The sequence below is a fragment of the Mesoplodon bidens genome (genome assembly GCF_964165515.1).
Source record: "Mesoplodon bidens genome assembly, chromosome: 3".
Classification (NCBI taxonomy): domain Eukaryota; kingdom Metazoa; phylum Chordata; class Mammalia; order Artiodactyla; family Ziphiidae; genus Mesoplodon; species Mesoplodon bidens.
This window is the reverse complement of record NC_138178.1, coordinates 13,233,498-13,255,262: the sequence shown is the minus strand read 5'-3', so window position 1 is coordinate 13,255,262 and position 21,765 is coordinate 13,233,498. Positions and strand designations below refer to the sequence as shown.

Here is a 21,765-nt window from a genome sequence, read left to right as displayed (position 1 = left end):
TGGCAATGTATTTAGTTCAGATCACGCATTCTTATATATATAACTTCTCTTCTGAAATAATTCATTTGATAAATCATGGTCAAATCTTTCATTTTATAAGCAAGTATAGATTATTGTTACCTGAGTTTAGTCTATAAAATACTCCTTTATTTTTTGTTTCCTCTTTTTTTTAAATTATACTCCTTTAAACAAAATAAATATGAATACTTATACATTACTTAAATTTCAAATTTCAATATATAAAAAGCATGCTCTTAAAGTACAAACTTTTAAAAAATGTTGGCTTTAGACAATAATATTCCATTGACTAGGCCCATTTGTTCCTTTTTGTTGTTGTTGGAATTCATGGATCTGGTCAAAACTTCAGTTTCTAAGGTATGAGAAAATACAGTGTTAGAATAGAGATTCCAAAACCAGGACCAAAAAGGAAGGGAATTTCTTAGATATTTTCTGTTGTTATAGTCTAAATGTAAGCCATCTTAAAACTGGTTAGGTTCTGGACATGACAGATGATTTTCTAGTCCATTTTGAGCATGACTGTGAGGCTTAGTTAAACTCAGTGGAGCTAAGAGAATCTTGGTGTAATGGACTGTGTCAGAGAAAATAAACAGTAAATGTTTTCTGTAACATTTCTTCTCTGGAAGGGAAAAATTTTCCTCCCTCCCTCCCTCCTTTCCTTCCTTCCTTCAAAAAATATTCAATCTCTCTCTCTCCCTCTCCCTCTGAAAATGTAAAATAACAATTTAAAGGACAGTCTGCATGCATATGGAAGAATTAATCAGATATATTCATCAAAGTAAACTTGTTGCAACACGTCCATGCTTCACTTTCATTCTCTTCTAGCTAACCCATGGGTCATTCTGGCTGATCCCAGATCAATGAAGTAGGAAATCGAAGCGGTGATCTTTATAAGTGAAGTAGAGAATAAAACCAACCTGTTGTTGAGGGGGAAACTGTGTTTATTATCTAAATTATCTACTTGACAGACTTTATTGGATGGTTGGCCAGCTCCTAATTTTCATATCACTTCACTGGTGACTTAAGGAGTAAACTTACTTTTTATAATCCATACAAAAGTACATTTTAAGAATTTAAAAGTAAATAATTAGTTTTTATTTGTCTATGTAGAGAAATTCTAAGACACAATTCAACCTGTTCTTCTCTCATTAAATATACTGTGGAGTATGATTGCCTTCCTTGTTTCTAATTTCTTTACCTTTAAATTAAAATTTGTGTTCATCTCTTGCCAAACTGCATTTTAAAAATTTCATTTCCTTTTAAGAAACCAATTCCTCATTTCTTCCTAGCTGAAGACTTCACAATTTTAGTCAGTACTACTCAGATATTCCCATGTGACATTAGTTGCTTGGCTTCAAAATAAGGGATCAAACTTCCTAAAGGAAGCCCTGAAGAGCAGACATGACTTTTCCAATATGCAGAAAATCCTTTCAAACCCATAGACTGGTTAGATACAAAGATTTAATATTAAAAATTATCATTTGATACTTATGTACATTATTTTAATATTACAGAATTATCTCATTCTGACTCAAGTAGCTGACAAAATCAAGGCAGGACACTCTTGATGATAGCTCCCAAATCTCACTTTAAAAATTCAAGAGTATTCTCCTTTTTAAACATCTTGACTATAGAATTTCCTATTTGCAAAGTTTGACAAAATTATAGTTTCTTAATTTCAAAGGAAATGCTTTGATATTTATCTCTTTAAGAAACTCAGTTTCTTAGTAGCGTGATAATTTAACCTGTTACAACTTAGATTTGAAATATTTATCATTATACCACATTTTGAAGTTTTACATTTGATATTTTCCTGATGCAGCTATCTGAAAATGAAATTTAAAAAATAGTACTAAATGATGAAACTATTACTTAAATAGAAGTTGTGCTAATTAGTCTAAATGTTTTGAATAAAAGTTTTGGGGGGAAAATTCAAAACACTTGTGCAAAACCATAAGCATGAATTTTGTAGTATTTTAGAGAACATTGTATCACTGATTTTCATTCCTACGGTTCCAATTTCTTTAATGTGACTAGCATTTCACTTTCACATATTAAGGCACTAGCTCCATTGAAATAAATTTGAGTTTTATCTAAAAATCCTCATATTACAAGATAGGCTATATGAATAAGGGAGGGAAAAGGTTGTATTTGCCTATATTAATTACTGTAGCAATGACCATTTATAAATTATTAGAGATTGGACTAAATGCTTAATTTGAAAATTAAACCTTTGTTGTTCCCTCTGAATGCTTGATGTGGTCTTTTGAAAACATGTGACACAAGACTCAATTTGAAACCACTGAACTCTGTAGTCATAAATGTGCAAAAACTTGACCATTCAAATTCCAAGACCCAATCTATGCCTTGCAAGTTAAGATATTTAATAAAAGAATGTGTATAGATTTTATAAACTTCACTGAAATAGTTTTGACCTATACTTTCAAGTACCATAGGTAACTCAGTTAAGCATTCCTCCCAACTGTCCATTTGTGGTTAAAGTAGCTTTAAAATAATAAATTCTATTTTTATTAATATTTATCTCAAGGCTTTAAGATCATTAACCACCAAAGAATCCCTATGAGGGGGCAGAGAAAAGATGTTTCTTGTGTTTAGGTAATATTTAAGCATTTTAAACTTTCTTCTTTCTGGAAAATGAGCGGGTATTTCATGTGCAGGCATAGAATAGAACCCCGCTAGAACATAGTATGTATGTCAGTAAAAACTTTTGGATGCATGGGCATTTAAGCATATTGGCTTTTTTTTCCCTCCCCAGGGATATTCAAGGAACTCTTCAATCTAAAGGAATACTTTCCCTCAGCTTCCTCCGCACAAAAGCAAAAGTACTTATACAGTCTAAAAAATAAATACTAGAAATTGTTTTTTGCAACCAACAAATGTACCAGTGAGGCCTTTGGGAAAAGCTGACCACATAGATCCTGTAAATGCCTCAGCACATTTAAATTGTACTCATGGTGCAGAGGCCAATATTAAATTGTTTTCTAAAAAAAAAAAAAAAAAAAAAAAAAAATTAACTAACCAGCTCAAAGGATACAATGTATTTTAAAACATTCTAAAAACATTTAAAAATACTTTCTCATTCTTCGAATAATTTGTACATTCTCAAAAAGAAAAACAAATTTAGCAGCATTATCTGTCTTAAATTTGCAGTTTAAAAGGAAAAATACATTATTAACACGAAGATCTTTGAACATCTATTTTGCTGTTTTCAGCTGCACATAATTGTTATTTTAAAAGGCTCTTTCAGGGCAAATTTAGTCGATTGGCTTTAAGGCTGCAGAATTGTTTTAAGTCTAGTGAAAGTTCCAATGCTGTTTTCAGTGATCAAAGCAAAAATTTTAAATAGTTTTCCCCCCATAGTTTCAGAATGTTTTCATAGTTTTTCTAATAATATAGAATATATTGATTTTATTGCTGCAACAAAGAGTCTACATCTGTGTAATCATGCCTTTTAATAATTATACTTCAATGTATTTCAATGGCTTACTTGTCAAAGAAACACATGTATTATCTACATTTAAACAAATACCTAATCCTGTGCCTCCTTCAAAGGGAGTTGAAATAAATGTAGCTACAGGAGAAAAATTCAGTTTTTCTAGTATCAGAAAACATTATGGTGAAAATTTTTGTGTGAGCTGGAAATATACCCATCACTTGGGCCTAACACATAAACACATTTAGGTAGAAGACGACAAATGCCTTGTAAGAGAAAGGACTTACATATGTACAGGAGAGTAACATGACAGCTATTACAGAAACAATTCTTGTGAATTTCCTAACTTTTACGCCCACGAACTCACATTTAATTGTAATTACTTTCCTCTTTTAAAACAGCATTTAAAAATCTATGCTCAAGCATTATTGCTTTCTTGACACTAAATTGAGCATGATTACAGTTATCAACTCAAATTCTATTAGAGTATTAACAATCAATGTTATGCAAGGTTATAAAGTATGTAACAAATGTAATGAGCTTGGGTGTTGTTAATATTGTTTAACTTTTACACAACTCTGCCCTCTAAAATATCCCTTATGCAAATCAGATATCTGGACATTTTTCAACTGACATTTTACTACTGAGGAGAAACAAGGAGTTTAGAAAGAAAATGAGAGATGGGAAGAAAAGATGAACATGATTAATAGGTGTTTGTTTCATAAAGACTCTAGGGAGACTTTTAAATCCTTCACTGCTCCTATATGCTCACCGAAGTGGAGAGCTAGTTCACATGCCTTTCAAAGCCTTCAAAGGAGAACTGAGTAGTTACTCAATCTTTACTGATGCTAAATTATTCCATTTGCGTCCTGTTGTTGTGAAATCAGGTGATCTTTATGCATTGGTGCAAGGTTAAATGTTGACTGTATTCATTAGAAACTTTTTTTTTCAAATAAACACCTAAATTATGCCTCAAAAAGTGTTTCACGGTGAGTCTGTTTCAAATAATGCCTCCTAAGAGGCATTAAAGACTAAAACATCTTTCTCGTTCTTTATTCCTCCCCTCCACCCGGAAAGAACTGCACTTTGAGTGTCCTTTTTAAATTCTTTTGATCAAAAAATGCATAATCTACTTTGATGCAGCTTTTTGTTTTAAGAATCACTCTTGTTCTCCAAATTCGTATAACTATAAAGGGGAAGTTAAATGTACAATATTTGAACCTTTAAAATTATGGGTATTCACTTCTGATAAAGATTTTGCCATTCTTAACTATATTTTACTAAGATAACTATTTGATAAAAATATGAGGATAGCTTGACTAATTAAAACAGGACCCATAGATGCTGTGAGCACAGTAGCACAAAATTTCTATCACTTTGCTTTTGAAAGGTGTTTATTTGCAGCTGCATCTAAAATTTTTAATAATTCTGTCCAATATGTTCATGAAAAAGATATTAATCCCTTAACTGTCGAAGTACAGCACGCTACACGCGCGCACTATATGTATACATGTGTATACACACACACACCCCCCCCACGCAGGAAGGAATCAATTGCTGTATTCCAGAAATGACAATGAAAGAGGAAAAATAAACAAGAATTATAATTAGACGTCTACAGTCTCATTCACAGAAGGGCAGTGCTTGGGGGTTAAGCTGTTGAGTTAAAAAAAAAAAAATCCCCCAACCAAAAACCAACCAGTTGCCTCTGATTGGAGCTTCCCGCAGGCTTTCGCGCTGAGCGAGGAGCGGGGAAGGCGTAGTTCTCGGGGGCGCTGGGGGCCGGGATCCCGTCACCGTCACCACCTCCCAAGGGGTCTTTCGGGAGCGCTCCCGCGGGCCCCGCAGGAGCCGGTGACAGTCCTAGGTGAGCTCCGAGAGCAGAGAAAGCGCCGAGCGCGTCCACAAAGCGCCCGGGACGCCCCTCGCGCTAAGGCGCGGCGGCCCTAGCAGCGGGCGCAGAAAGAAGGACTGGACGGAAGCGGCGGCGGCGGCTGGCGGGCGGCCGGGGTCGCGGGCCGGGGCGCGGCCCGGGAGGCCGACGGGGAGCCCACGGGTTGGGAGGCCCGCAGCCGGGGCCGGGGCCGGGGCCGCCGCCGCCGCCGCCGCCGCCGCCGCCCCAGCCGCGTGCGCGCGCGGCCGCATCAGCTGAGCGCGCGGCGCGTGTCACGTGGTGCGCGTGTCGAAGGTCACGGCGCGCTCACAATGGAGCTCTCGGAGTATGTGCAGAAAGGCTTCCAGATGCTGGCCGATCCCGGCTCCTTCGACTCCAACGCCTTCACGCTTCTCCTCCGGGCGGCTTTCCAGAGCCTGCTGGACGCCCAGGCGGACGAGGCCGTGTTAGGTAAGCCGCTGGGCTCTGAGCTGGATCGGCCTGGGTGGAGGGGCGCTCGGAGAAGAGGAGCGAGATGGAGCGAGAAGGGGAAAGCCCCGGGAAGAGGAAGTCTCCGGGGTTTGCCCTTCGCTCCGGACGGAGTGTGGGGATGTGGCTCTGCCAGAACCCACATCGGACCCCGAGCATTGTTCTCTCCCCAGTTGGCACCTGCACACAGCCAGCTACACGTTCCTGGCCTGATTTCCTCTCCCAGGCTCTTTGTTCCTTTGTAAAGCCGGTGTTCAAGTCTTGTTTGTGGCCTAAACATCTCAGGTTTTCAGCCTGGTCTGGGGCAAAGGCTGTTTGACACTTGGACTTCATCAGGGTAGCTCCCTGCAATTCAAGCTTTCAGTGCTAGGTTGACGAAGGTTTTAAAGGGTCTGCTTCCAAAGTAATTACTACGTCAAATAGTGTTGACATTTTTCAGCTTAGAGAATACCTCAAGTTCCTCTGATCATTCCAACACTCTAGTTCAATATGTTTTGCACAGGTTCCACGCCTAGACCCTTAAAATATGGTGCATAATGTTTTGTTCTGCACTAGTTATCAGGAGGCGAGTCTTATAAATGGTCGGGTCAGTGATTGCGGAGTGCGGTGTCAGTATGGATGGAGGCATATTTTAAGACAGATCGCTATTACATGATTTTCTTAAATATAAATATCTCAACAATTCAATTTTTTTCTGTAGTTTCACGAGCTAAATACGTGTACAAAAAGTATGAAAGTGGAAGTTCTTTAAACGAAAATAGTAACCACCACCTGGTTAATCTCAAAAAAAAAAAAAAAAAGGATGGCTGTGGAAACCTGAAAATATTTTGAAAATTGTATTTTATATTCTGAACTCGTTCCCTCTCCCCCACCTCCATGTGTTAATGTCCATGGAGCCAGTTAGCATAAAATTAATCAATCTTTAGAAGGAAAGTTTATTCATTCTTAAGTTTACACCATATAAAATATTTATCTCCTTATTTTCCTCGGAATTTACTCCATCCATCTTTAGAGTGACCACTGTATATTTTACTCTATGACTATGTTTTTTTTAAAATAAATAAGAGTATTAAGGTAAAGTAAAAGAAGGTAATTTGACCAGGTAATTGCATAATTATTGATGTGTGATCTTTATTGTTTTGCCATTGACCATGTTGCACATCTCATTTACTTATATTTTCCAGTCCTTATAGTTGAATTCTTCTTGTTATCTTGTTAAAGAGGGTTCTTTACCCAAATTAAAATACCTTTTTAGAAACAGGACTGTAAAGAATTTATTGTCACAGGCATCATTGGCAATTAATTTATTTTAGATCACCCAGGCTTGAAACATATCGATCCAGTGGTTTTAAAACATTGTCATGCAGCAGCTGCAACTTACATACTGGAGGCTGGAAAGCAAAGAGCTGACAAATCAACTCTAAGGTACAGGATTTATTTAAATATCCATTTGTTTTCAAATAGTACCTTTATGATTCCAATTTCAGTTTTTAAAATGGAGACTAAACTTACGCTTTTTTTTTCTTTAGCAGTTACCTAGAAGACTGTAAATTTGATAGCGAGAGAATAGAATTGTTTTGCACGGAATATCAGGTTACTTACTTAAATTTTTAAAAATTAACAGTTACTATTTTTCTTCTACTCTGTTTGCAAAGACGTATTTTCTTTCTTTTTTTTCCTCCCAGAATAATAGGAATTCCCTAGAAATCCTACTGGGAAGGTAGGTCCTGTATAAGGTGTCAAGCTGAGCTACTTTTTACTTGTAGGTATGAATGGAGAGTGTTGGTGTGAAACAAAACAGGACAAAAAAACGGGATCTAGACCAAAAGAAAAGGGGCTAAAGGGCAAGTGAAACAATTGCAGTTAAGCTAATGTTTTTAAAGATAAAGTTTATGGAGATAATTTTTTAAATGCTCTTTTACTCTTCAGAACTTGAAAATAAAGTTTAACAATGTTTTAAATTCAGAATGGATTAAAATTGTGTGTGTGTGGTGGGGAGGTGGTAGACACCATTGTTGGTGAAGATAAATACTAAAAGTTCTCCTGTAGCTATTATGTACAAAATTATCATTGTATCTTTCAGTATAGGCAGATCCTTCCCTCATATAACTGATGTTTCTTGGCATTTGGAATACCAGATAAAGGTAAAGTTTAACAAACTGTTCTCTAGTGGAACTTAGGGAACTTTTTTAAAAAAATAAGAGTTAAAGACTGAAATCAATGTGTTGTGTTGTTTTAGACCAATCAACTTGATAAGATGTACAGACCTGCATATTTGGTGACCTTAAGTGTAGAGGTATTTATACATAAGCCCTGTCTAAAAATTAAATGTGTAATGAAATTTAAAATTGCCTTGATTTAAATAAACAGCATTTTTTTCTTCCCTAGAACACTGATTCCCGATCCCACCCAGAGATTAGTTTTAGTTGCAACATGGAACAATTACAGGTACAGTATTAGGATCTATGAATATGCCTATCTTTTTACAGATTTTCAATTGAGAATTATGCCTATGTAAAGTTCAAAAGAAAATTAACCATCTGTCAGTAGATAATAAAGGTTGGTTAAGGATTTAATGGTGAGGGGGCTTCAAAAGCAATATTTTAACGTAGGCTTCGCTTTTGAGATTATGATGTTACTAACAGAATTGGTCTGCATTTGCTGTTCCCTCCAATTGAAATAAACTTTTGTAGTGTTGAGTGTAAATTCCTTCTATTTGTGATAAGTGTGAGCCAGTAGGACAAAGCAAAAGGAAGAGCTTGGCTTTTAAAATGTCTTCTTTGCTTTCAGAAATTGAATTAAACTCTCAAAACATGATTTTTAAACAGTAGTTGTAAATGACTTTTTATAAAGGAGCAAGTATACAAAAATTCTAAAACTGTTTATATTGCCAGTGTAAGACTGGGGAAATTAAAAATTACATTGATTAATGGACATGACAACGAATTTATTTCTTACCACTTAAAAAAAATGAAGATCATTGCTTGAAATTTTGATGAGATTGAATTTTTCAAAAGGGATCTCCTGCAGAGTCGTTTTAATGTAACCATTAATCAAACTTTAAACTTTCAGAAGATGTGAATACAGCATAATCTTTGTTAGATAACTTGAGAAATTTAATTTTGATATACTTTGCCTGTTCAGAGGATTCAGTTAGAAACTATATCTCACATCTGAGGGCAAGCAGCCCATTTGAAGATGAGATATTTTAGAGAAAAACCTTCTATTGACCTTCTTTTAATTTTTTATATCTTTTATATTTTAGAGGAAACCTTCTTTTGATAGTGGTTTGTCAAAGGTTTAAAATCTTTGTGAATTTTAAACTTGTTTAGAAAGTGTCCCGACTCTTTTCTTGCATCTTTCTGAAAGTTGGATACTTCTTTCTTGTGTTTTTATCCTAAAAACGATCCATCATATACATCTTTCAGGACTTAGTAGGGAAACTTAAAGATGCTTCGAAAAGCCTGGAAAGAGCAACTCAGTTGTAACTTGGGGAAGTTAAAGATCTGCCCCGGTCTAGAGGAAGACCAGGAACGCCTTGCCGTCCGCCGAACCATCGTTTCTGGGAGCTGGATGTCTTCCTTTTCAGGATAACAAATTTTTTCTTTTGGATTTCTGTCACTCATCAATTTTGACACTTTTTTTTTTACACTTGTGAAAGGGTTAAGAGGGAAAGTTTGCCTAAGTATTTGAATCATCTTTAGTATTATCCGTACACTGATCATATTTGATCTTTTCCAAGTCTTCCAAAAGGAAGCAGACAGTATATTCTGAATAAATAAGTTGTTCCCACTAAAGAGTGCTGAGTTTGTTTGGATTTGAGTTTGTTAATTATTACTTTGAAAACACAGACACGATTGGCGTTAACTTTTAACGATCGCCTCTTCTCAGAATTAAAGTTAAGCATAGTGGGAAAGGATGCGATCTTCGGGGTTGCCTGAAGACCCCAGCTTCGGGACGTGGGGAAAGGGCGCGGTCGCCCCGCGCCGGGAGCCGGCCCGTCCCGTTACCTGTGCCCGAGGGCTCGCCCGCAGCCCGACCCTCGCCCGTGGGGCTCCGGAGGCCCGGCCCGGCCGGCCCCGCGCGGAGCCCCTGCCCGGAGCGAGCGGCTGCCCGCGCGCGCCCCGCCTCGGCCACTGGCGGGCGAGGAAGGGGGCCGGCGCGGCCGCGGGAAGACTGGGGCGGGCGCTGTTGTTTCCGCGAGCCCAACTCGGTCGCAGGTTCCGCGCCGCGGCGCTGGAGTCTGGGCCGCAGCCCGTGGGGCCGAGCGGGGGGCGGCGGCCGGGCGCTCTCCTCTGCTGGAGCCCGCGGACGTGTGCACCGCGGGCGGAGGCGGGCGGCGGAAAGAAAGAAATAACGGGGGGTGGGGTGGGCTGAACTGCTTGCGGGGCCAGAGCGATGCCCGCGCCGAGAGCAGGGTGGCGCGAGTGGCGCTGTGGAGAAATGTCTCCGCAGCCGCGCCAGCAACGCCGCCGCGCCGAGCGAGGGGGAGGGGGCCGGGTCGCGCTGCTCCGAGGGGAGGGGGCGGCCGCGGGCCCGACTACACCGACACTAATTCCCAGGCCGCCCTTAAGGAATGAGGGGAGCACGTGACCCGGTGGGGGGGCGGCGGGGGGAGGGGGCGGGCGGACTCTGAGCCATTTTGGAGCCGGTGTCAGTTTCCACTCTGCCTTCAGCGGTGCTTTTTTTTTTTTTCCACCCTCCCCTCCCCCCTCCTCAGCCTTCCTCCCCTCCCCCCGCCTCTCCGCACGCACACACACGGCGCCCCCACCCCCCTCCTCCCCCCACGGCAACTATGAAATAATAATCGTAGTATTAAAGGCAGAGATCGGGGCGAGACAATGAGGATGTTGGCGAGGGAGCCCCGATCCGGATTAGAAACACCTCCCAGCCCCGCAGAATAATACTGATCGCGCCCCCTCCGCGCGCTCCCTCCCCCGAGTGCGGAGCGGGAGGAGGCGGCGGCGGCCGAGGAGGAGGAGGAGGAGGAGGAGGCCCAGGAGGAGGAGGCGTTGGAGGCCGAGGAGGAGGAGGAGGAGGCCGCGGAGGAGGAGGCCGAGGCGGAGGAGGAGGAGGAGGCCGGGCTCGGGAGGCAGCATGAGCCGAGCGCGGCGGCCGCGGCTCCTCTCGGCTGCGCTCGTTGCCCATTGACAGCAGCGTCTGCAGCTCGCTTCAAGATGGCCGCTTGGCTCACATTCATTTTCTGCTGAACGACTTTTAACTTTCATTGTCTTTTCCGCCCGCTGCGATCGCTTCTCGCCGGCTGCTTTTTCCGGGTACGTAGGAGGCGAGGCGCCTCCGGGACGGGGCCTGGGGGTGGCGGGGGTCGCGCCGGGCTCGGGCCGGCCGCCGGTGGACTGGGAGCGGCCCCCCCGCGCCTCGCCCGCGCCGGCCGGGAGGGCGCTGACAGCGTGGGCGCCGAGCCCCGCGCCGCCGCCGCCCGCCGCCCGCCGGCCCCGCGCGCCGCCCGGCCCCGCGCGCCGCCCGCGCCCGCGAGCGCGCGCCCGCCGCCGCCCGCCGACTCCCGCGGCGCCGGGACCGACCCGCAGCCCGCGCCGCCGCCGCCAGCCGGCCTCGGCGCCGCTCCAGCCGCCGCCCGCTCCAGCCCGGACGCGCCGCGCGCGGCCCCACGTTTTAGTTCCTTTCTCCCCCGAGCGCCCCTCTACACCCTCGCGACGCACATGGCCCCCGAGAAGAACACTTCTATTTGCAGCTTCTGCGGCTCTCCCGGCCACGGCGCCTTTTGTTGAGAGGTAGATTTTGATGAAACGGGGACGGGTGCCTGAAATCGGGAGCTGCTTGGGTCAAGTGGCTTCCCTCCTCTCCCGAAGAAAGGGCTTTGGAGGGGTTTAAACAGCCAGAGAACGCCCCCATTTTATAGGGACGGGTTGCGTGGGGGGCAGCGATCCCGCCAAGGTGGATGTTAGGCTGCTGAGAGCCCGAACAAAAATGTTATTAACTTAAGTTGAAGGGACACTTGTGAGAAATTGGATGGCTTGTAAGATGGCGGTTCCCAGTTGTTTCCAAGGTCTCCTGCGTTTGTGTTTAAAATGGTAAAGTTTTCAAGGTGTAATTTGTTGGGAGTCTTGGATAAGTTCTTCAAACATTACTTGGGACGTGCTCACTGGGAAGTGGGCATTTCAAATTTGGAGCTTTTTTTGGAGTGATGATGGTGAGTGGACGTTAGTCTTGCAAGAGGTTTCCTCTCTTTCTTTCTTTTTTCCTCTTTTTGTTTTTTTTCTCTCTCTCAGAGACTACAGTTTTTCTCTCAACCTCTAGTATGGGATGCACTTAGAACCATGACTCAAGTCCACAACGTTTTACAGGTTTTGCTAAATGTCAGCTTAGGTCATGTGGTGAGGAGATGCTTTGGAAAACGTGCACTAAAAAGTTGATGGCATATGTTTACGCAGTCTTTTGGGTTTGACAGCCGTATAGCATGATCTTTTTCCCAAAGATTTACAGTTAATAATTGGAAATAAACAAGTATAGAGACTTTGATCATTCCCAATTGCAATAAAAGGATTTAGTGGGCTTAGTGGTCACGGTTCAGTATTTGAAATACAAGCATGTATTAACCCCTTCCCTTAAAGTAGGCAAAATTCTGGGCATATTTATTCAAATCCAAGTGTAGGTTGGTGATGCCTAGAATATTAAGAGTAGTTCAACCTATATTTTATAGGAAGCTTAACCCCCAAGTTCTGGGAACATATTATATACCACGCTAAAGTCTTGAAACTTAAGGATGCCAATTGTTAACAGCATACGCTAACTTATGAGACTATATTAACATTTGAGTTTTATTTTAAGTAGAATCCCTTAGAGGTTGATTTTGTGGGCAAACATATATATTTTTTAATATTTGAGTTCATTCCCATACATCTGCCCCAAAGTGCAAAGGTGTTTGAAATAACCTACTTGTGTAAATTTACACCTAGTATCTTTAAAGCCATATAAGTCACTATGTATGCATGTGTGTATGTATACACACACATATACACACGCTTCTGTAAGAAAAGTGAGCATTTAGTTGTACTTGAAAAATCCATTAATGTTCTACCATCAAGTCCTTGGATGTGCATTAAGTGCCCCAAAAGGTAAAATTCTCCCTAGAAGTCAAGTTACCCCCAACTTTACCCATACTTGTATTGGGCTGGGAGCCCCACTGGGGTTATGGAGTTCATTTGCATTTGTTAGATTGCAATAGTCAAGCTGATTGTTAACATAAGAACTTGCTTCTGTTTTCCTTCATTTTGACATTACTGGTGTTAGGCCTCCAACTAAAGTGACAGCCCCAACTGAGTATGTTATAATGGCAAGTTTAAACTATTGAGTATTTTTTCCATTGTATGTTTGGTGCATTTTTGCTTGCTTAACTGGCAGTTTCTGTGGTGGAACCTAGAAGGTTTTCCTTTCTAAGGTGCAAGAGATTGTTTCTGAAACCTTATCAAGCATGTCAGATGTTTTGGAAGTCTTCATTAGGTTCCCAGTACTTTCAAGTGGTATAAAAAGATAAAGAACTGATTCTTATACAAGTAACAAAGTGGTATTTACTAGCATTATAAATGGTTATAGGGTTGTGGTCAAATTCTTGTGAACTGAGGTAGAGGAGTTGTGTGAATTAAGACTTAAGATGAATTTGAAAGGGTTTTGGTCAAGTGCATGAGACTTAAACGTTCAAAGCCAACCAGTAGATAACCTTTCACTGAGGTCTGATTGTTCTGTGTGTTAATATTTGTGTTTGTCTGGTGTTCATTTTATGTAAAGTAGAGGAGAAAGAAAGGCAGCTGTTTTTATTGATGCCCCTTCCTGAACTTCATGATCGGTGGCATTAGTGTGATGTGCTTTTTGCAAGGGGACAGAAGTATCACCTTGCTAACTATCTTTCTAGTAAAGGTCCTGCTGTTTCATAAGGAGAGTTTTCTTTGAGAACCAAGAAGGCTTGTCTTTAATCACCAAGTACAATAGAATTAAATTTTGCTACTCTTTAGGGACACTGCTCCATCCACAACGCGTCTGTAATCCCACTTAGATTTATATTAACAATATGTTGACAATATTCCTCTAAACAAGTCATCCAAAGATAACTGAGGAGTCACACATGACGTTTTCTGGTTGAAGTCACTGGTTGCCACTGTGGTCAATTTTCATAAAAGAGGCTTTGTTTTGTTTTTACCGTTTTTTTTTTGTTTTGTGTGTGTGTGTCTGTGTGTGTGTGTGTGTTTAGTACTCTAAAACTTTTAGTTTCAGCCATTGAGCTGTGTTGATTAGTATTTCCCTCTTCTGCATTAAAATTCCCTGAGAATTAAAACCTCAGATGCATCTTCAAGTTTCACAAGTTCCTAGATTTCTGTTCAAGGCAGCTTTGAGAATGTGCTTCAGAAAAGTCTGGAAGCTTAGTCTTATTTCAGATTCTGAAATGAATGAAGTGGGAGTAAGAAATGCATTTTTCAAGCATACTGCACGAAGTAATTGACTTCCCTGATTGTCCGCTGTTGTATTGTTGCTGACAGTTCCCCACCGTGACTTTTCTGTAACATACGATATCTGTTGGGAATAGCATTTCATTGTGTGGGGTTTGCATGGAGGTGAGGCTGAGAAAATGACATTTGTTTTTCTCTGCTCTCGGTGCTCTGGGTTGACAAGGTGTTGATTTAGCGTTGGGAATGGGCTGGTCACATGGTTCTTTACTTATTGTCACTGCCGTCGATTCAGGTAGTTTTTCTTGCCTCTATCCAGCATAGCTCAGGTAAAACACAAGGCTTTGCCCACTCCGTGTCTGCTATGAAACAGATTTCAGTTTTCAGCCTTTCCAAAACTTTGTATCGCTCATCCTCATCTACAGAAGAACTTCCTATTAGAGAAGAAAGCTTTAAAGAGTTTCAGTTCAATAAACATCTCTGCAATTTGAGCCCTGACGGTTTCGGGCTAAGTGCACAGTTGGCAATTCTCAAAAGATCCCTTCATGAAATTTTTGACCTAGTGATTGCTAACAGGAGAGACCGAAAGAGTCAAGATCTGAAAGAAGCCCTTCGCGCCGAGTCGACGTGGAAAGAGGCCCCCAAGAGTGGCCGAAATGGCCGGAGTGCGGTTTGCATTTTCCTTTACCACTGCACGCTCCGGGGTCCCCCAGGCTGTCTGCCGGGTCGCCTCGGGCCAGGATCCTGCTCCCCAGCGCGGCGGGCCTCGTGGGGCCGCCCCACCCCCGCGCTGTGCGCCCGCACCCCACCCCGCCCCCGCGCGGCCCCGCCCCCGCGCCGTGCCGGCCCCTCCCCCGCGCCCGCCGCTGCCGCCGCCCGGCAGCCCCGCACGCCCGCCGAAGCTACGGGCTCGGCCCGGCTCCGCGCGGAGTTGCAGCGGTGGCCGGATGCCAAGTGTAAGTGTAAGTTGCTATGGAAACCCCGACAGAGGCGAGTTCCGAATCCGGAGCGAGACGGAGCCCCGGGCGCCGCCGGATCCGCCCCTCCGCATCCCGGCCCCCCGGCCCCCGGGCGTCCGCGCGCTCAGGCCCCAGCCCGAGGCCGACTCGAGGTGCTTCTCCTGCGGCCCCAGCACCCAGCTCCGGAAATGCCAGGGATGCAGATAGAGCAGAATTTGCTTTCCCTTTGTATCGCGTCAAAACGTGCCAGGTTCTGGTTGCCGGAACCGCTTAAAACAACCAGAACCCCTGGGAAGCCAGGGCATGCTCCTGGATTTTCGATCGAAGATCCATAAGGAAGTTTTACCCTAAATTTGGAGTCCTGGAACAAGCCCTAGCGGTTGGTAAATAATCTGCGGGGAGCGTGTAGCGTCTGCAGCAGCCGTGGGGCTGCTGGGCTGGAGGACAAATGGAAGAAAGAGACCCGAATGCTCTCAGCTCCCAGCCCCCACCCCAGACCTTTTCTTCTCCCTCCTGGAATGACCTGAGAGACCAGAGATTACTTTTCTTGGATCCTTTTTCACCTTTTCAGTAGAATTGATTGAGGTCTGATCAGTGAATTCTTTCTGTAGAAGACGTTGGGACAGTCCAGCTGCACAGTGTTAAACGAGTTTTATGAACTCCTCCAGCATTTCAGAGCATATAGTTACTGGGAGTTGGAGATAATCTCGATTCTCTTTCTGTGAATTATGGGCAATATTTCTTTGACTTGCAGGATCTTTTATCAAGCAGAAATGCATCGAACAACCAGAATCAAGATCACTGAGCTAAATCCCCACCTAATGTGTGTGCTTTGTGGAGGGTACTTCATTGATGCCACAACCATAATAGAATGTCTACATTCCTGTAAGTACACAGTTTTAGACCTTTTCTTGTGTCATGTATATTTAACATTTTGTCCTGAAATTTGAAAACTAACAATTCCCACTGTCCTTGAGAATGTTGGTACAAAATGAAGAAGTTGTTTTCTGCTCTTGCATTTAGTGACTTTTTGTTAATGCATATTTATTAAAATATTGTATAAATATAAATTGTATAAGTGTTCTCAGGATATTAACTGAGTTTGTTTATTTAATTAGAAATGCCTTTTGGTATTTACCATTTTGTTACTCCTAGTTCTCTATTTCTGACACTAATTTTGTTGCTTAGCATCTACTTCCTGAACTTTAAAAAATTGGTGTTTTTATTTCTAGTCTGTAAAACGTGTATTGTGCGTTACCTGGAGACCAGCAAGTACTGTCCTATCTGTGATGTCCAAGTTCACAAGACCAGACCACTACTGAATATAAGGTAGGAAAATATTTAAAAACATTGTTTGTAATTGTTATTGGAATTGCATAATTATTGAATTTAGTATTTATTTCTTCACACAAAATTTACCCTTCAGTCCCCGTCTAATGCGTGTTCTTTGTGGAGGAGGATAGCCCTTAATTTCTTGGCCATTTTAATGATGACTAACTTTAAACAGAGTTCAATATTATTCAAGGGATTTTAAGATTTTTTTAAATCATTTTAAAAAATGGAATTAGTTCTCCATTTTTGCATTGCTTTATTGACCTTGTGACAGGCAAGAGTGCATGTGTTTAAACTGCTTCCATTCTCTCCTCTTTGTTCTCTTTCATATTAGCTAATTCAGTAGTTTGGAAGGCACACTTTTCTTGACTTAGTGAAATGTGAAGAATTTATTAGTGAATATAAAATAAAGTATTCTTCTAATTTAAAAACAGTGCTACTACATAAAAAAGTTTTATCCTCATAATTATCGTGTTGATGTAGTTATAGACAGTGTTACAATCAAGTAAAATACTATAACAGAGAAAACAAAGAATGTTTAAATACTTAATGAACACTTTTAGTTTTTGCCATATTAGTTGATAGTTTATTTTCTAATTTATTCTTTTTCAGGTCAGATAAAACTCTTCAAGATATTGTATACAAATTAGTTCCAGGGCTCTTCAAAAGTGAGTAACTTGCTTAAAACTGAATTTTTAAAAAGTATTTATCAGTTTTACCTGCTATGTTTAAGTCTTTTTTTTCCTCCTCTTTAGATGAAATGAAGAGAAGAAGGGATTTTTATGCAGCTCATCCTTCAGCTGATGGTAAACTCTTTAGAGGGGGACAGACATTTTATTTGGAGGGAGAACTTAGCCAGTAATTTATTAAAATTAAGCTTAAAAGTACCAGTTCCATTCTTCTATATGTATAATATTTAATTAAGTATTTAATTCTTAAAAATTGAATTTAAAAATGTCTTTATAGCTGCCAATGGCTCTAATGAAGATAGAGGAGAAGTTGCAGATGAAGATAAGAGAATTATAACTGATGATGAAATAATAAGTTTATCCATTGAATTCTTTGACCAGAACAGGTAAATTCTTTAGAAAATGTGTTTTATGCTAATATATTTATTAGATACATTGTTTGCCTAATAAATTATTTGTTTCTTAGATTGGATCGGAAAGTAAATAAAGACAAGGAGAAATCGAAGGAGGAGGTATGTTCCATGATACAAAAACACATAGAAGATGCATTGTTTGGATTCTAGATTTTATGAGGGTATATGTTGCCCTTTAGAATATCCTAGGGTCAGATGTTGCTATCAAATAGAAGAAAATCATCATGTTTGATGTTTAAGAGTGATCTATATTCAATAGTTACTAGATAGAATTTATCTTATATATGATTACTATTCTTACAAAATATTTTCAGTAATTAATGTTTAATGCTTTGATGTACTGAAGGAATCTGTTCATTTAGTATTTATAATAATAGCAAACTCAAAGTATAGTTGAGAACTTAGTCAAATCTCAGCTTTGGTATTTGTACCTTTTATCATACTCAGACATCTATCTATTTTTTTTGACTTAAAAAAAATCTTAAAGTTAGGAATTTTAAAAAATTATTTTTCTTAAATATGCTCTTAGGTGAATGATAAAAGATATTTACGATGCCCAGCAGCAATGACTGTGATGCACCTAAGAAAGTTTCTCAGAAGTAAAATGGACATACCTAATACTTTCCAGGTATCTACTTTATAGTCTTCATGCATTTTATGTAAATCGTTTTAAAAAAAATTTCAATGACATTTTTCTTCCTGGATTCTAAAGCCAAAACAACGGAAAATTTTTTTTAATTTAGTACTTTACTTGGAAATAGCTCTTAAAATATTTGGTGTGGATTCTGTTTTATGCTGTGAAAACAAATCCCTTAATAATTTCAAGAAATGTTTTCCCTCATTTGAAGTTTCCAGAGGGATTCTTTCTTTGTTCAAATGTTTGGAGAAAATGTTTTTTAAAAGCATTTTTGGATTCTATTTAGATGGCCCAAAAAATCTAGATTTACCGTCATTCTTGGTGATGCCTAGTAACTGAAGTGTTCTTTTTCAACAGATTGATGTCATGTATGAAGAGGAACCTTTAAAGGATTACTATACACTAATGGATATTGCCTACATTTATACCTGGAGAAGGGTAAGTAGCGTACCTGATGCTCGCAGGTTATTTTGATAGACTGTACTTAAAGATCTAAGACTGATTTTTTTTTTTCCTCTTAACTTTATAGAATGGTCCGCTTCCTTTGAAATACAGAGTTCGACCTACTTGTAAAAGAATGAAGATCAGTCATCAGAGAGATGGACTGACAAACGCTGGAGAACTGGAAAGTGACTCTGGGAGTGACAAGGCCAACAGCCCAGCAGGAGGTATTCCCTCCACCTCTTCTTGTTTGCCCAGCCCCGGCACTCCAGTCCAGTCTCCTCATCCTCAGTTTCCTCACATTTCCAGCACTATGAATGGAACCAGCAGCAGCCCCAGCGGTAACCACCAATCTTCCTTTGCCAATAGACCTCGAAAATCGTCAGTAAATGGGTCGTCAGCAACTTCATCTGGTTGATACCTGAGACTGTTGAGGAAAAAAATTTTAAACCCCTGATTTATATAGATATCTTCATGCCATTACAGCTTTATAGATGCTAATACATGTGACTATCGTCCAATTTGCTTTCTTTTGTAGTGACGTTAAATTTGGCTATAAAAGATGGACTAGATGTGATGTTCATATGGACGTTAATTGAAAAGAAAGATTATTTCTCGAAAGAATTGATTTCTGAGAAAGCAGGCAAGATGTTTTTCTGTGTGTTAGGACAGATGTGAAATGGTTTCTGTAACCATTGTTTGGATTTGAAAATCTTCTGCGGTGGATATAAACATTGGGCCATAGTTTGTTAATCTCAACTAACGCCTACATTACATCCTCCCTGATTGTTCTTGTTATTATGCTGTTTTGTGAACCTGTAGAAAACAAGTGCTTTTTATCTTGAAATTCAACAAATGGAAAGAATATGCATAGAATAATGCATTCTATGTAGCCATGTCACTGTGAATAACAATTTCTTGCATATTTAGCCATTTTGATTCCTGTTTGATTTTTACTTCTCTGTTGCTGCGCGAAACCGATCAAAGGAAAGTAAACTTCAGTTTTACAATCTGTAAGCCTAAAAGCGGGTACTACCGTTTATTTTACTGACTTGTTTAAATGATTCGCTTTTGTATGAATCAGATGGCATTATGCTTATTGTACAATGCCATATTGGTATACGACATAACAGGAAACAGTATTGTATGATATATTTATAAATACTATAAAGAAAATATTGTGTTTCATGCATTCAGAGATGGTTGTTAAAATTCTCCCAACTGGTTCGACCTTTGCAGATACCTATGTTTGAGCCTTATCACCATTGAATATTTTTAATGTGGATATCTAATTCTAAATTTTGTTCCATTGGAAGCAACTGGCATATAGTAATACTGACTTTTTTCTAGTAATACCTGTTTACTTTTAAAATTAATAGTTGCATTAAAGAAAAACTTTTCACTAAGGAAATTGGAAATACTTTCTTCATTTCCCATTGCTTATGATGGAATTAATGTGTTTTTAAAATCCATATTGATCGCTGTAATTCTAAAACAAATATTTTAAATAAACCAGCAAATTGCTGGAAGAAGGCATTTTATCTAAAATTATTTTAATATGTGGCATAGTGGAAATTTCAAATTTAAGAATTGCTTTTACAGTTATAAACAGTGGAATATGCCCTCTCTGTAACGTCTGGAAATAGAAGCAATTTACTGTGAGCTTCTACAGGTATTAGTTTTTAAATAGAGTGAGCATGTTGAATTTAAAGTATGAATATCCCCAACAGTTTTCAGTTTTTGTTTTGCTTTGGTCGAACTTGTTCATCACCCATCAGTTATTTGTGAGGGTGTTTATTCTCTATGAAATTGTTTCATGTTTGTATGGGGAAATTGTAGTTAAACATTTCATTGTCCCCCGTCTGCAAAAGAAGCACAATTCTATTGCTCTGTCTTGCTTATAGTCATTAAATCATTACTTTTACATATATTGCTGTTACTTCTGCTTTCTTTAAAGATACAGTAAATGAAGTTTTATGAAACCACAAAATACATATATTTTTATTTTGACCTAAATTTGTACAGTCCCATTGTAAGTGTTGTTTCTAATGATAGATGTAAAATTAAATTTCATTTGTAATTGGAAAAAATCCAATAAAAAGGATATTCATTTAGAAAATAGCTAAGACTTTAATAAAAATTTGATATGAAAAGCACAATGTGCAGAAGTTTTGGAAACCCTATTGTGGATTACAACAGGTAAAAGCTGAAGAACATCCATTGCTGTCTTAGTGATGTTGCTGAGAGTACATGCTTTGTTGTATAATTGCTTGAAAGCCCAATTGAAAGATGTATCTGTTTATTTACTCTACAATCTTTGAAGTAAAAGTTACCCATGTTTGCCAATTTTGGTGAATTTAACTCATTTTTCTAGGCTTTTCTTCTCAAGTTGTTCATGATGTTATCTAAGACAAGAAAAAATAGTTAATGGGAGTTTCAAGTGATGTTTTTACTTTGAATATGACTGTGTATAAAAAATGCAAAAATATTTTTCAAAGGCTAAGAACTTAAAGTACCAGTGGATTGTCATTTGACTTACACAAAACCAAGTCATAGGATCAACACAGAGCTCAAAGATTTTACATCTCAACCTTTTTATGGACTTATTTTTTAAATTACTTAGTAAAATATCAGATATTGCATTTATGGCTTACCTAACACTATTGCACCATATTTGAAAACATGTCCATTTATTTTGTTTGAAAGAGGAATTTCCCCCCTACTCAATTTGAAAATTGCTTAAGCTTTAAAGGCTATTTCAGCTATAATTTGTCTTTTAATAAAACAGAAGAGAGTATAATGTTTTGTATTTTATAAGCAGCCATCACGGGTTTGACAATTAGGCTTTAAAACTTTTACTGAACTACCACTTAAAATTTCAATGTTACCAAAACCCATATCAAAGCTGCTAACTTTGTAACTCTTAGCAGTCAAGGCAGGGTGCGTGAAAAGTCGGCTTTAAGTTTGGCTTTTGCTTCTGAACAGTATTCTGGCATTCTATACCACAAAGTTAGAGCTAAAAATATTCCACAGAAAATGC

At 39.9% G+C, this 21,765-nt stretch overlaps 2 protein-coding genes across 7 annotated transcripts; both read left to right on the top strand.

The window, feature by feature from the left end:
* The first annotated feature begins 5,639 nt into the window (after window positions 1–5,639).
* Window positions 5,640–9,631, top strand: COMMD3 (COMM domain containing 3). Of its 2 annotated transcripts, none has more exons than XM_081228684.1 (8): window positions 5,640–5,816; window positions 7,148–7,259; window positions 7,367–7,427; window positions 7,520–7,554; window positions 7,918–7,978; window positions 8,074–8,130; window positions 8,223–8,282; window positions 9,263–9,631. In XM_081228684.1, the coding sequence occupies exons 1-8, from the start codon at window positions 5,678–5,680 to the stop codon at window positions 9,320–9,322; spliced, it is 585 nt and encodes a 194-aa protein (XP_081084810.1). In that variant the 5' UTR covers window positions 5,640–5,677; the 3' UTR covers window positions 9,323–9,631. The 2 variants fall into 2 exon arrangements, with proteins under 2 accessions (XP_081084810.1, XP_081084809.1); XM_081228683.1 differs by having other exon boundaries at window positions 5,641–5,816; window positions 7,364–7,427.
* Window positions 9,632–10,917: 1,286 nt separating this feature from the next.
* Window positions 10,918–21,065, top strand: BMI1 (BMI1 proto-oncogene, polycomb ring finger). 5 transcript variants are annotated; one of them, XM_081228678.1, is made up of 10 exons: window positions 10,918–11,110; window positions 15,968–16,098; window positions 16,446–16,542; window positions 17,158–17,213; window positions 17,301–17,351; window positions 17,512–17,620; window positions 17,701–17,746; window positions 18,177–18,275; window positions 18,642–18,722; window positions 18,814–21,065. In XM_081228678.1, exons 2-10 carry the CDS (start codon window positions 15,987–15,989, stop codon window positions 19,141–19,143), a joined length of 981 nt encoding a protein of 326 aa, XP_081084804.1. In that variant the 5' UTR covers window positions 10,918–11,110; window positions 15,968–15,986; the 3' UTR covers window positions 19,144–21,065. The 5 variants fall into 5 exon arrangements, with proteins under 5 accessions (XP_081084804.1, XP_081084805.1, XP_081084807.1 ...); XM_081228679.1 differs by lacking the exon at window positions 10,918–11,110 and adding an exon at window positions 11,432–11,587; XM_081228681.1 differs by lacking the exon at window positions 10,918–11,110 and adding an exon at window positions 15,129–15,210.
* The last annotated feature ends 700 nt before the right edge of the window (window positions 21,066–21,765 follow it).